Source organism: Chrysemys picta, chromosome 7 (assembly GCF_011386835.1).
Source record: "Chrysemys picta bellii isolate R12L10 chromosome 7, ASM1138683v2, whole genome shotgun sequence".
NCBI classification, from domain to species: Eukaryota; Metazoa; Chordata; order Testudines; family Emydidae; genus Chrysemys; species Chrysemys picta.
Window position 1 is genome coordinate 59,499,372 of NC_088797.1, and position 14,040 is coordinate 59,513,411.

A 14,040-nucleotide genomic window follows, 5' to 3' on the forward strand; every position below is an offset into this window, starting at 1 on the left:
GGCCAATGAGGATGGGGCCAATATCTTCTGGAGCATCCCGCCTACCCACTGTTGGAATCCCTTGCTGAGTCCATGTGACCCAGCTGCTAGTTCGCACCCTGACTGCTGGCTGAGGAGCCAGGTGGTGAAGGTGAGTGGGCTGGCAAGTATCACTGGGGACCAGGGATGAGAACCAGCAATGAGGTGGATTGTGCTGAAAAATGGGGCAGGGTGAGTAGCACTGGGGAGGCAGGTGGTAACAGGGAAGGAGTCGGGAAGCAGGGGATACATTATGGGCCTTTGCAGGGGTTGGATCACTTGTAGGGGAGAGAGAGGAGCTGGAGAGGATGATTGGTAGGGGAACAGGGGATGTGCTAGTTCTCACTATACTGAGTGCCTACCCAAAACCAGACTGAGGCAGAGTGGCAGACTCTGCACCCGGATGAGGGGGCAGAGCGAGGTAGCTGCCTCTGATGGGGCTTTATATCTTCTGGATCTGGTTAACTTTCTGCAGCGGCACAGTCCATCCAGACCACACCTCACTTGTTTGACCCCATGTGATGGACACGCATCAGGGCCACGTTCTGGCTCATCGCTAACAGCGAGCCCTTGAATTACACTTTTCACCTGAGGCCCTTTATGAATAGATACATGGAAATGAACAGAAAAGCTTTACCAAAAAAAAAATCATATATAAGTTGATCAAATCTGGGAAATGACATTTAAATGGCCCATTTTCCAATGACCGTCAGCAAAGCACATTGTTCTTTAAGCTAAGAAAGTTCAGCTTGGCCTTTAATATGTGTAGCTGATTCTCTCACATATTTCTGGGTTTGGCACCAATAAAACCACCTTGGAACGCGGAGCTGTGAAACAAATTGCTTTGGGTTGCAAAGAATTTATTGACTCAAAGGGAAGCTTCCACTTAGCGGACTAATAAAGCATTGGAAAAGCAGCAGGCCTCAAACTGCACATATTAAAGCAAGGTGAGAGAACACAAAGGCAGAGAAAGCAGAGCAGGTCACTGCCGAGTGTGGGAGGGGGCGGAGGAAGGTGTTCTCTGTAAACCAACCTGCAGGCATCCCCCGACGTGGAAACAGGGGAAAGAGGGGGGAATTTTTCTGACAGGGGAGAAGGGCAGTCTAGGTCACTGTCTTTCTCAACTGAACAGAGTGGTGCCCGCAGCTCTTTTGCTTTCAACCTCACGGAGGCACTGTCCTCAAATACGTCGTCATCCCCCATGTCATCAGAGCAGAAGCCTGTGCTTTCCACCAGCACGCTGGAGGATTTTGCAGTTTGGAAGTGGCTTGGATAGCTCTCTAGTTCATGGAACTTATGCAGGCTGCTGGCACTCGAGCTGTGGGAGAAGGAGAAGAGGTAGCGCAGCAGCTTTTTGCTTCTTGATGATGTCTCATTGTCCACCTTGTCATCCAGGAGAGGTATATGCACCGCGTGGTGGTTCTCGGTTGCTCCCGAAGCGCTCGAGTAGGTGGTGCAAAGAGACGGCATGTAAGAGTGTTTAGAATTGCTAAAAAAAGGTCTGAGATTGAGCGATTTCTTCTCTTTCTGATTAAATCTGTTAATCCTTAAACACTGCTCCTGTGTCGGGGTCAGTTTGCCTTCAGAGCACGTTCGCTCCCCATAGTTAGAGCCCTCTGTGGTGCTCTGTGCCTTCTGGTCCATGTCGTTGAGGGACTTGGAGAATTTAAGAGGACGGGTGGCTTTTGCATTTTTAGCAGACTCGAGCGCATGGACCCAATCCTGCCCATGGGAGTTTCTCTTTGATGCCTGTAACGTGTCCTGACAGATTACTGTCACTGTGACCCCTTGTGTCAGAGAATTCTGGCAGTGAGGATTTTTCAAGACAACAGCAGACTGCACTGGACTGTGATGACAACATTCAGAAAACACTGCACTGGAACTGCATGCAGAACAGTGGAATAAAAGCACAGAAAGTAAAAACAATTATACAAGAGAACACGTATAATCAAAGTGAAGAAACAAGAATTATGGCTAGTGTGGGGATGGTAAACACAGCAAGCAAACAGTAAGTGGATCCCATGGAGCAGCGCTAGACAGTATTCAAGAGAAACAAATGGGACATTTAGAATCGGAGCCCTAGATTGCTTACTTCCTGGCGTACATGATTTTTTTCATAAATTGGTCCTTGTACAGGCCCACTGCAGTTCTACAAACAACAAAAATTACCTGCAGATGTCCTGATTGGATGGTGTAACAGAAGTCCGAGAGAAGCTATGAGGAGCAGAAACGGAGGTTGGACTGCCAGCCTGCAATAAGAAATGACAGGTCAGCTTTTATGTAGCACCAGTCTTTAGTATCAAACACAGTATCTGGGGGCAGCTACTGCATCAGATCCGATTCTCTTGGGTTAGTTGTAGATGTGTGAGGTTTGTGGAGACAAGTACTGAATGTCAAAGAGCTTAGTTTGACTAATGAGCGTACACCATCACAACTCTTGGAAGAGGTATTCATATAACTGGAGCACACCTCTTAACACCAAAATGCAGCCTTCTCTGGGTGGAACCTGGCAGCTTTTAAACTCCACAAAGAACAACAGTTCAGGAAATGAAGAATGCCATATTCATTCAAAGGAGGAATTAGACAGGGAGAGAGTATTTACCTAATTAGGATTTAGCTAGCACACAGGAGCTAACACTCCTATTCGAAAATACCACGGGACTTTTAATGACAACAGACCATCAACAGTCCAGTATCCCAGACACCATTCTGGGTAGGGTTACCATACGTCCGGATTTTCCCGGACATGTCCGGCTTTTTGGGCTCTAAATCCCCGTCCGGGGGGAAATCCCAAAAAGCCGGACATGTCCGGGAAAATCGGGACATGCGGGGCCGGCCGTGCGGGTGCTTGGGGGCCGGGCCGGCGGTGCGGTGCTGGGCCGGGGGCTCGGGGGCCGGGCCGGCGGAGCGGTGCCGGGGGCTTGGGGGCCCGGCCGGCGGAGCGGTGCCGGGCCGGGTCGGGGGCCGGGCCGGCGGAGCGGTGCCAGGCCGGCGGTACGGGGGATGGGCCGGCGGGGCCGGGCCGGGGGCTCGGGGGACGGGCCGGCGGTGCCGGGACGGGGGCTCGGGGGACGGGCCGGCGGTGCCGGGCTGGGCTGGGGTCTCAGGGGACGGGCCGGCGGTGCCAGGCTGGGCCGGGCCAGGGGCTCGGGGGATGGGCCGGCGGTGCCGGGACAGCGGTGCGGTGCCGAGGGCCGGGCTGGGGACCGGCGGTGCGGTGCCGGGGGTGCTCGGCCAGGGGCCCAGGGGCCGGGCCGGGGACCGGCAGTGCTGGGCGGGCCGGGGGTGCTTGGCCGGGCCCGGGGCCGGCACCCCAGGGCCCGAGCCGACCCAGGTTGGAAACGCCGGGGGGGCCCGCCTGGGCCGCGCCTCCTCCCCCCACAGTCCCCCTTACCTGCTTCAGGCTTCCCGCGAATCAAATGTTCGCGGGAAGCAGGGGAGGGGGCGGAGACTTTGGGGAGGGAGCGGAGTTGGGGCGGGGCTGGGGCCCCGTGGAGTGTCCTCCTTTCGGAGGCACTAAATATGGTAACCCTAATTCTGGGGCATATGTTCAGTACCAGCTCCCAGGAAAGAGCGCCCCATGCTGAATCAGACCCCTCCCTGATGTGCTCTTTATACTTTGAGGTTTTATATTCTGGGTTTACACTGACAGGGCCTCCCATCTGTGCGGAGGCAAACCCTGGTGGCGCTTAGCTTGTGGAGACCTGACTAGATCACAGCCTGAAATGCAACAGCTGAAGAATCCAGAGTTCTGCACACCCAAATGAAAAATAAAGATCGTCCATTTGGGCTGAAATTAAGAGAGGGAAAATGTAAATTGAATCTCAGGAAAAGCAACAGACTAGACTGTGGAATAATCAACATGGGAAAGTGGTAGATGCTCCAGTATCTGGCACATTTAAAATTGGAATGGAGAAATCTCTAACAGAAATACAGTATGGAGTAATCCTGCCCTGGCAGGGAATAGGACCACGTGACCTAACATTCATGTATTGGTGAATGTGAAATGTTTCCACCATTCTGAAGTTTCCTGTGAATCTTCAGGTGAAGGAATCAGCTATGTGTAACCTCTATGTACATGGGTAACCTGTAGACAGACTTCCTCACATTCCATGGCTGAAGAATTTGCTGTGTATTTTGACCCTTGATGCAGAGTTGTGCTCTAGAATCCCTACTTTTATTTAAAAGTAAAATTATGTTTCTAGACATTTTGGTTGCAAAGCAAAGCTTGAAAACCTGAACAGTGCATTGTCATCTGCCTGAGTCTGCAGGCAGCCTGAAAAAAAAAAAAGAGTTTTGATAGGAGCTAAATGCCCCATTCATTTCAGTCAACCAAAAGATGACAATTTAAAATGACAGCATTAATGCTTTCATTGTTGAATCTTTAGCAGAAACATCCAGCTAATAGCTTGATCACAATCCCAGACTGCCTCACATTTCTACATTTCTTCAACTACCAGATACCTCAACTGCCCCTTATCCAGCTGCCAAAACTCAAGCTTCCCAACAAAAACTTTTGCAATGCAGTTCTGCAGGGTCAGTACAAAAATCTTTGGCATATAAAAACTAAAAATGTGGGACAGAGTTAAATACACAGTTTACTATCAAAATATATAGCACAGGGACTACTGTTCTGAGTGTAATATTTAATCCCATATTTAATTTATTAAAACCCTCTGTGGTACATTTAAAATGAAGTTGCCACAAGCTTTAGGAATTTTACTGCAGAATTTAGGTTCGGCTTGCCACAGAATATGCATGACTTTACTTATAGATAGTTGGGTATCCTACCAGAGAGGTCACCTATAAAATAATAGTCACAGAAAACATCAGGACAAAATCTGTTTGAATTACGTTAAGGGTGTGACAAACCAACAAACTGCACATCAACAGTTGGTTATATTAGCTTTGCCCTGAGGACCATAGCTCATATATTTTATACTATGTGAATCAACACCCTGGCAATAGAGTGAGTCCTCACCTACACGTGTTGAGGTGAGTTCAAGACAGTGCCAGATGTTTTTTGGAAATTCTTTAGTTTTGTCTCTTTGTTTTACTGCGTTAGCATCAACTTCAAAACAGGTTTTTCCTCGAACGTTAAATGTTCTTGTCTCCCAACATGATTTTTTTGTGATAATTGTGGTTGGTTTTCAAAAAAAACATCACTACCACTTCAGTGTGGAAGCTGACATTTGGATCTGCAGTAATTATGCAAATGTGCATTAATGAGATTTTTTTAAATGCTGTAGTGTTTAAGGACATATTTTGCAAGCTTTTAAAAACAAAATATTGACCCAATGGAACAGCACATCACACTATGCCTTGGAAACACAAATGCAGATGTTGCTGGACGCACAGGAGTTTACTCAAGAGATAAAACACATCTCAGGCTCTTGAAAGAACAAGATTTAGGAAGTATCTGGCAATATGGACTCTGCATACAGGACCCAATCCTGGCTCTGCTTCCCATGGCAGGAAGGACCATGCAAACATCCTTGTAGCGAAGTGAGACTCATTGGCGCGGTGCCGCCTGCTGGTCATCCTAGGAATTAGCTCTTGTCCAGCTCAGAGCGCCCGCTGCTGGCCGGTGGCTCACCTGCCTCAGGCCCCCATGTCCCTCCCAGACCATGGTGCCCCTTACCTTGGGGTTCTGCCTACCACAGTACCCCAGATGCTGGGTCTCCCCTCCCAGGGGAACCCCCAACCCTCTATCCCCCCCTTGCCTCAGTGGCTACTGCCAGTCATCATCTACCCCTTGTTCACTGGGGCAGACTGCAGTGTAATGGCCACTCATCACTGGCAAGGGGGGCTTGGACCTGCTGCCATTCCCTGCAGCCCAGTACCTCTCTAGGCCTTCCTGTCAGGCCGCAGCCTGGGAGGTTGCCAGGCCTGAGCTCCCCAACTGCCCCTTCCCCAGCACTGTTCTGTCCACGGTACCATTTGCTCCTTCAGGCAGCTAGGTCCATCTTTCTCCAAAGCTAGAGAGAGACTCCTCCAGCTTCTGGCCCACAACCCTCTTTTCATGGACAGCTGGGCCCTAATTGAGCTGGCCACAGCTGTGGCTGCTACTCCAATCAGCCTAGCTTGGCTGTTTTAACCCCTTTTCCCCAGCCCTCCCCAGGGCAGCCCTCCACCCAGGACTGTTTTAACCTCTTCAGGGCTGGAGTGGGATGACCACCCTGCTACAGTCCTACAATGTCCGTGTGGGCTCAGGACAGGCCTGGCCCACACCTAGGGTGTCTGGGCATGGTGCAGAAGGGATCAAGAGGCTCCACACTCACTCCATGGGCTGTTTGGGTATGGGGAGACCATTCAACCCTCAGACAGCTCTCCATGGGGCCCACAGAAGTTATTCTCATGGGGGGGCAGGGACAGGGTGCAGAAAAGGGAGCAGTATGCCCCCCCCAAACTAAACAGAAACAAAATGGCAAGAGAGGGGCCTGGAGGATGGGGACTTTGCTGTGGGTTGTGTCCTTCTCCTCCACCCCTCCAACCAGGCTTGGAGAGAAGGGGTTTGTTTCTTCACTCCGATGGGCCCTGAACCCCTCTCCATTCAGGGCCACCAACTGGGAGAGATCGCTGCCTTGGGCCACATGGTCCAGTCGTCTCCTTGGGTGTCAATCAGCCCGGCAGGACCCACATCCTGCACAGAATTGGGGAGGCACTGGGCATGCTCACTACTTTCCTGACATCATTACCCAGAACCCAGGTGAGGCAGGCAGTCTGGTGCTTGGGAAAGGGAAGGGATGGGGGGGCCTTATATGACTGACCCTGAAGACAAAGAGGCACCAAGGTTTGATTAATCACCTGTAGACAAAACCCAACCAGGCAGCTCCATCTGGCTTCAGGCCATGGAGGCACCAGGACCAATCACTTGGCCCATAATTTGCAACCTGCAATGGTAACTAGGGGTCTAGCATGCTTCAGTAAAGGATGCTAGACAGGGCCAGGCTGACTTTACAACAGTGACCACTTTAGTCCCTATGGCAATTTTTGTCTGAATAGGGGACCTCCCGCCCTACATTGTAGAACAGTACTGGTGTGCACTGTTTGTTGCTGCTCCCTTGCCCAGGGGAGGCTGCATCTCAGTGGTGCTGGATGCATACAAGGCCCAATCCTGCAAACCCTTAATGGCAGAACTCCCAGTGAAAGCAAGATCAAGCCCAAAGTTTGTGCAATGCTTTGGCTCTAGTGCAATGTAAAATATTATTGATGAGTTATAAACCCCTCGAAAGAGAGACTGATAGTAGAAATGCTGGTCTTATTCCAGGTTCAACCGCATGAGTGGAAAACCTAAAACTATCCAAGTGAGGCTCTAAGAGGCTGTGAAAGCCAAGAATGGACAGAAACAGTTACATTAAAATTCTCTTTGCATCAACTCAGCTAAACTAAAAATAAACACTTCAATCAAAACTTCCTGATTGCCCCCCCTCCCCCACTGCAGGACAGAAAGTGCTGCAGAGGCATCATGCTACACAGAGTGTAAATTTGATCCCAAGACCGCGATCCTGCACAAAAATACCACATGACCAAAAAATTAAAGACTGTATTGTAATGCACATGCACATACAACCTTAACTGTGGCATTTACTGATTTCTGAGTGCTTCTCTTTGCAAGCTTAATGTCTGAAGCTCTGTTTCATTTCTTAAATAATCTTCCCAAATGATATTCCATCTGCATGTGAGAAATTTTATTCATTTTTCTTATGCACAAATCCACAACTGCAACAGAACATGGAGAAACTATCCATTGATTAACTTTCAACTTCCATACACATGCGTACATTGGACAAAAAGAATGCTGGGATATTGTACATTCAGAAAGAAATCTACCGTGGTATAATAAAAACCAGAGGATATGCACGAAGTACATTTTTTCTACTCTTAGAACTCAGTCAAATCTAAGCAGATTGTCACTGATATAAGTACCTGTTTTTCAGGAAACACCCCTGTCAAATTTCAATCTCTACAGTGCAAGATCTGTTCAAGAAAGCTTGAAAAAAATTGTAATAGAAAAGGTGTATTTTCCCCCATTCTCTTTCTATGGAAAAACAGCAGGATTGTTTTTGCTCAAACTCCCCACCAAACACAAACCAAACCAAAAATAAATTTAACCTCAGAAAGTGACCAGACCTAGAAATTTTCAATAATTTGAATGATAAAAGTTTGAGGACATTATAAACAACTGAAAGAGACCCTTTGGAATACAAACACTTAGAAAACCTTAACAACAGTGTAGCTGCTGCTACTTACTCCAGCTTTTATACATGTTATAGTAGGTCTCTAAGTATTATTAGTTAAAATACGTACAATAGCTGATAGTGTTTTTCAAAGCATTCTTGACTGTATTAGGTTTTTTGTTATGCTGACATCACAGTGCATATCCTACATATAAAAGACCTCATCACTAACTCCAGTTTTACATGGTTTTACTGCATTGACTTCAGTGCACGTGCTCCTGATGAACACCAGTTTCTGTGAGAGGAGAATCAGATCCAGAGCACCTAGAATGAATCCTGGGAAATAAATTAGCAAACTGCTCCGTATTGCCACAGCGGTGCCCCACAAGAACTCAGAAGAAAGGTCAGCACATGGCGAATAGTGTAGATCAACATTCCAATCTGATGCAATTCAGCAGGGTCAGCGTATAATCTCCAGTGTTGTTACTCAGGTAATCACAGTGAGTTTGAACGTGATAATCCCTTGAAGCCCAGTTAGTTCTGGGATCACCATTAGAAAGAAGCCTGCGATAGCCTGTCATTCTAATTCCTTTTTCTCCTCTGAACAATCCTGTTAGCAAAGGAACTCAGCACCTTTTTTACAGTAATGTCTGCCCACAGCTAAGTGCTGCACATCTGACCAGTCAAATCCCCGCCCCCCAAAACCAAAACAAAGCAATTTTCTTTGTAGTGCATGATGTAGATCTGGCTATGGCTAAGGAATATTCCTAATTATCTACTCCTCTGAGTAGGTGACTGCATACAGTACTGTCGTCCCACTTTAGGCTGTGCTTTGGTAATAGTAATTATCCCGAGCTTTAAAGAACAGCTCTTGTCATATTCAAACAAAATGATCAAGTTACTCATTGAAGACACAGTTAAAAACAAACCCAGCCCAAGCGTAATTCATCCATTGATTAAAAATGTGGTAGGAAGTAGGTGAAGTTTTTTCCCACACCTGCCAATGCTGCCATATGTAGTTGCAACAGCAGGCAAAAAATCTTAGTCCTTTTTATTATCTATGTTACGGTGACACTTGAAGCCTGAAAGGAGACTAGGGTCCTAATGTGCTAGATGCTGTATACATCTATGGTGAGAGACTTTCTCTGCTCTAATCTAAATAGGAAAAATACAGACAAAGCGTTAGGGAAAGGAAGCATCATTACTTCCCTGCTTTAGAGATGAAGAACTGAGGCAAGGAGAGATTAAGCAACACAGAAAGTTACAAAGAAGTCTATGGCGGGGCCAAGAATCGAACCCAGCTCCCCCGAGTTCCAGGTCAGTGATTATTCACAAAACCAGATTCCCTCTCTGATTTTGTGTTGTGATCCAGCCACTCTGTGCTGCACTGCCAACATAAAATAGATAGATAAAGAAAGAAAATGAAATCCGCCAGCTAGTCTACCCAGCTCTCAGAATCACTCCAGTATTAGGGGGACACCCCCCGCCCCCGGCACAGAACTGTCAGAGAAGCTCCTGCACACTTCCCCTCACAGCTGTAGGAGCAAAGTGAGCATGACTGGGGCCTGGTCTACACTAGGCGTTTATGTCGAAGTTAGCGCCGTTAAATCGAATTAACCCTGCACCCGTCCACACTGCGATGCTATTTAGTTCGACATAGAGGTCTCTTTAATTCGACTTCTGTACTCCTCCCCGACGAGGGGAGTAGCGCTAAATTCGACATGGCCATGTCGAATTAGGCTAGGTGTGGATGGAAATCGACGCTAATAGCTCCGGGAGCTATCCCACAGTGCACCACTCTGTTGACGCTCTGGACAGCAGTGCGAGCTCGGATGCTCTGACCAGCCACACAGGAAAAGCCCCGGGAAAATTTGAATTTGAATTCCTTTTCCTGTCTGGCCAGTTTGAATCTCATTTCCTGTCTGGACATCGTGGCGAGCACAGCAGCACTGGCAACGATGCAGAGCTCTCCAGCAGTGATGGCCATGCAGTCTGTGAATAGAAAGAGAGCCCCAGCATGGACTGATCGTGAAGTCTTGGATCTCATCGCTGTGTGGGGCGATGAGTCCGTGCTTTCCGAGCTGCGATCCAAAAGAAGGAATGCAAAGATCTACGAGAAGATCTCTAAAGACATGGCAGAGAGAGGATACAGCCGGGATGCAACGCAGTGCCGCGTGAAAATCAAGGAGCTGAGACAAGGCTACCAGAAGACCAAAGAGGCAAACGGACGCTCCGGATCCCATCCCCAGACATCCCGTTTCTACGAGGCACTGCATTCCATCCTCGGTGCTGCCGCCACCACTACCCCACCAGTGACCGTGGACTCTGAGGATGGGATACTGTCCACGGCCGGTTCCTCAGACATGTTAGGGGACGGGGAAGATGAGGAAGGAGATGAGGAGGGCGAGGCAGTTGGCAGCTCTCACAACGCTGATTTCCCCGACAGCCAGGATCTCTTCATCACCCTTACAGAGATCCCCTACGAAGCGTCCCCAGCCATTACCCCGGACACAGAATCTGGTGAAGGATCAGCCAGTAAGTGTTGTAAACATCTAAACATTTATTTTTAACAAAACAGGAATATTAACAATTAAAAGAATGGGTTGTTCATGATTAGTGTGCCCTAGGCGCTTAACGGTTTAGTAAGGGGCAGTGCAAGTTTTGAAAAGAAATCTAGCAATGTCCGGTTTTCAGTGATTGTCCTGCACAAGCCGCTCTACTGTGTATTCCCTGCTACTGCAGCTACAGTAAAATGCGGTCTATATGTGCGGGGATAGAGCAGTAATCCTCCTGGGACATCTCGATGAAGCTCTCCTGGAGGTAACTTGAAAGCCGTTGCATGAGGTTCTTGGGGAGAGCGGCCTTATTGGGTCCTCCGAAGTACGACACGTTGCCGCGCCACGAGATTATCAGGTACTCGGGGATCATTGCTCTGCACAGCAGGGCGGCATACGGCCCTGGTCTTTGGAGGCTTTCCCGGAGCATTCTCTCTTTGTCGCTCTCGGAGATCCTCATCAGGGTGATGTCGGCCATGGTGACCTGCTTTTAATTAGGTAGGGGAATGTTAGTGTTGGGACTGCTTTCCCGTTCCTTTACAGAACTGTCACCGCTGGTTTGCAGCCACGCGGTGGAGGCGGGAGAGGGGCAGCCGAAAGGGATCGTTCCCGGGGACAGCCGCGAGGGGGTGGGACAGGGGCAGAGTTCCCGCTTGCCGGATTGCTGGCAGCAGGGACTGACATTGATTTAAATGTGAAATGAGGCCAGTGGTAATATAAAAGTTTTAAACTGCCACAAGTGTACGGCTTACCATGTCTGCCTGCAACAGAAATTCCGTTGTGCTGCCTCGCTTCTCAAATGTGCTGTTCAAGACCCCAGGCACAGAATGCGAAGGCCGAGAATTCGACCTTGTGCTGAGTGCGCATGTGAAAGGTGCTGTGCATGGTCTTGTTCACAGAGAAAGACTATGTTCTTTGTTCACAACTACATTTATCTTTCAGAGGAATTCACTCCCTTTTTCCCATTTCCACAGCCCCGTCTGCGACTGTCTCACAACCTAGCCTGGAATCACACTCCCAGAGGCTAGCGCGGATTAGGCGTAGGAAGAAGAGGACACGGGAGGACATGTTCTCTGAGCTTATGGCCTCTTCCCAAGCCCAGGCAGCACAGCAGACCCAGTGGCGGGAGAACTTGACCCGAATGCACCAAGCCAACATGGATCGGGAGGAGAGGTGGCGGCAGGAAGACCAGCAGGCGACTCTAACGCTGCTTGGACTACTGAGGGAGCAAACGGACACACTCCGGCGCCTTGTGGATGTTCTGCAGGAACGGAGGCAGGAGGACAGAGCCCCGCTGCAGTCCATCTCTAACCGCCCTCCCCCGCCACCAAGTCCCATACCCACCTCACCCAAAGTGCAAAGAAGGAGAGGCGGCAGAGTCCCTGCTAACTCTCACTCCACCCCTGCAGAGAGCTCTAGTAGCAGAAGGCTCTCATTTCCCAAAATTTGAAAAGTTCTTTCCTTCCCGCCTGACACCAGCCCACGTCCAAGTTTCACCTCCCAATGCCATGTGTAGTTGATAATAAAAAATTCGTTTCTGTTAACTACTGTTTCAATCATGTTCTTTTGGAGGAGGAGGGGAAAGGGGGTTGGAAATTGGACAGGACAGTCTCCTTTGGCAGGGTACATAGTCGGGGGCAGGCACAGCAGCAGGGCACATACACAGTGCAGTGATGCAGTGACTAGTTGCCCCGGTTAGTCTGGGAGGTTGTTTTGATGTAATGTTGGGGGGGGTGGGTTGCTCTGTGACTTTGTGGCGGGGGAGGGCAGTTACAGATCTTAAGCGCCGGTCCTTAGACAGGATCACAGAGCCACACAGCATGGGATCTGTAACCGTCCTCCCCCTGCCACAAAGTCAAATAGACCTCCCATACACACAGTCCCGATCAGGAGGGGTGACAGGCTCCGTTGAAACAAGCATCCCACCGCAGCGGAGCCTGTCAATCCTTGAGTTTAGAAGCTGCATTCGCATCACAACACTAGACCCGCCCCGCACCACAGTCTGCGTCCCAGTTTTAAAAAATTCCCGCTAAAACAGTATTAAAGAAAACGGTGTGCTTTAACAAAGTAGAACTATTTTTATTTCGACACGTGTGTTGGAGGGGGGGTGAAGGGGGTATGTAACTGGATAGGATAGTCAACATTACCTGGGTAAAGAAACGGGGGCAGGTTTAGCTTCTCAGTACACAAACTATAAAATCACAGGTTACCCTGCTCACTCAGGAACTTTGCTTTCAAAGCCTCCCGGATGCACAGCGCTTCCCGCTGGTCTCTTCTAATCGCCCGGCTGTCTGGCTGTGAGTAATCACCAGCCAGGCTATTTTCCTCAACCTCCCACCCCGCCATAAAGGTCTCCCCCTTGCTCTCACAGAGATTGTGGAGCACACAGCAAGCTGCTATAACAATGGGGATATTGGTTTCGCTGAGATCACAGCGAGTCAGTAAGCTTCTCCATCTCCCCTTGAGACGGCCAAAAGCACACTCCACCACCATTCTGCACTTGCTCAGCCGGTAGTTGAAGAGTTCTTTTTCAGTGTCCAGGGCGCCAGTATAGGGCTTCATGAGCCAGGGCATTAGCGGGTAGGCTGGGTCCCCGAGGATGACTATAGGCATCTCCACATCCCCAACAGTTATTTTGTGGTCCGGGAAGTAAATACCTTGTTGCAGCCGTCTAAACAGACCAGAGTTCCTGAAAACACGAGCGTCATGAACCTTGCCCGGCCATCCCACGTAGATGTTGGTAAAACGTCCCCTGTGGTCCACCAGTGCTTGCAGCACCATGGAAAAGTATCCCTTTCGGTTAATGTACTGGGTGGCCTGGTGGTCCGGTGCCAGGATAGGGATGTGAGTTCCATCTATGGCCCCACCGCAGTTTGGGAATCCCATCGCTGCGAAGCCATCTATGATCGCCTCCACGTTTCCCAGGGTCACTACCTTTGGCAGCAGTACATCAACGATTGCCTTCGCTACTTGCATCACAACAACCCCCACGGTAGATTTGCCCACCCCAAACTGGTTCGCGACTGACCGGTAGCTGTCTGGCGTTGCAAGCTTCCACAGGGCTATGGCCACTCGCTTCTGTACACTCAGTGCAGCTCGCAACCGGGTGTCACTGCGCTTCAGGGCAGGGGACAGCAACTCACAAAGTTCCAGGAAAGTTCCCTTCCGCATGCGAAAGTTTCGCAGCCACTGGGATTCATCCCAGACCTGCAGCACTATGCGGTCCCACCACTCAGTGCTTGTTTCCCGTGCCCAGAATCGCCGTTCCACGGCATCAACATGACCCA

At 49.6% G+C, this 14,040-nt stretch overlaps 2 protein-coding genes across 12 annotated transcripts in view; one reads left to right on the forward strand and one right to left on the reverse strand.

The window, feature by feature from the left end:
- MARCHF8 (membrane associated ring-CH-type finger 8) overlaps positions 1-14,040 on the reverse strand; it is a 193,980-nt gene that overhangs the window by 11,755 nt on the left and 168,185 nt on the right. For 7 of the 11 annotated variants that reach the window (XM_042856087.2, XM_024111937.3, XM_008175463.3 and 4 more), the window contains 2 exons: positions 2,188-2,267; positions 1,052-1,900 (listed from right to left, as the gene is read on the reverse strand). In XM_042856087.2, coding sequence (XP_042712021.2) covers positions 1,052-1,900; positions 2,188-2,267 — 929 coding nt within the window. Of the gene's footprint in view, positions 1-1,051; positions 1,901-2,187; positions 2,268-5,955; positions 9,762-14,040 lie in introns of those variants that run through there. The other 4 variants (XM_024111940.3, XM_065553340.1, XM_005311363.4 and 1 more) reach the window with 2 other exon arrangements.
- On the forward strand, positions 9,769-12,760 carry LOC135972875 (uncharacterized). The gene is made up of 2 exons (XM_065553346.1): positions 9,769-10,733; positions 11,728-12,760. The coding sequence occupies exons 1-2, from the start codon at positions 10,157-10,159 to the stop codon at positions 12,201-12,203; spliced, it is 1,053 nt and encodes a 350-aa protein (XP_065409418.1). The 5' UTR covers positions 9,769-10,156; the 3' UTR covers positions 12,204-12,760.

Coding starts and splice junctions, on each gene's coding strand:
- LOC135972875 (XM_065553346.1), top strand. CDS start 10,157: ATGCAGAGCTCTCCAGCAGTGATGGCCATGCAGTCTGTGAATAGAAAG. Junction 10,734..11,727: donor ATCTGGTGAAGGATCAGCCA/GTAAGTGTTGTA, acceptor CCATTTCCACAG/CCCCGTCTGCGACTGTCTCA.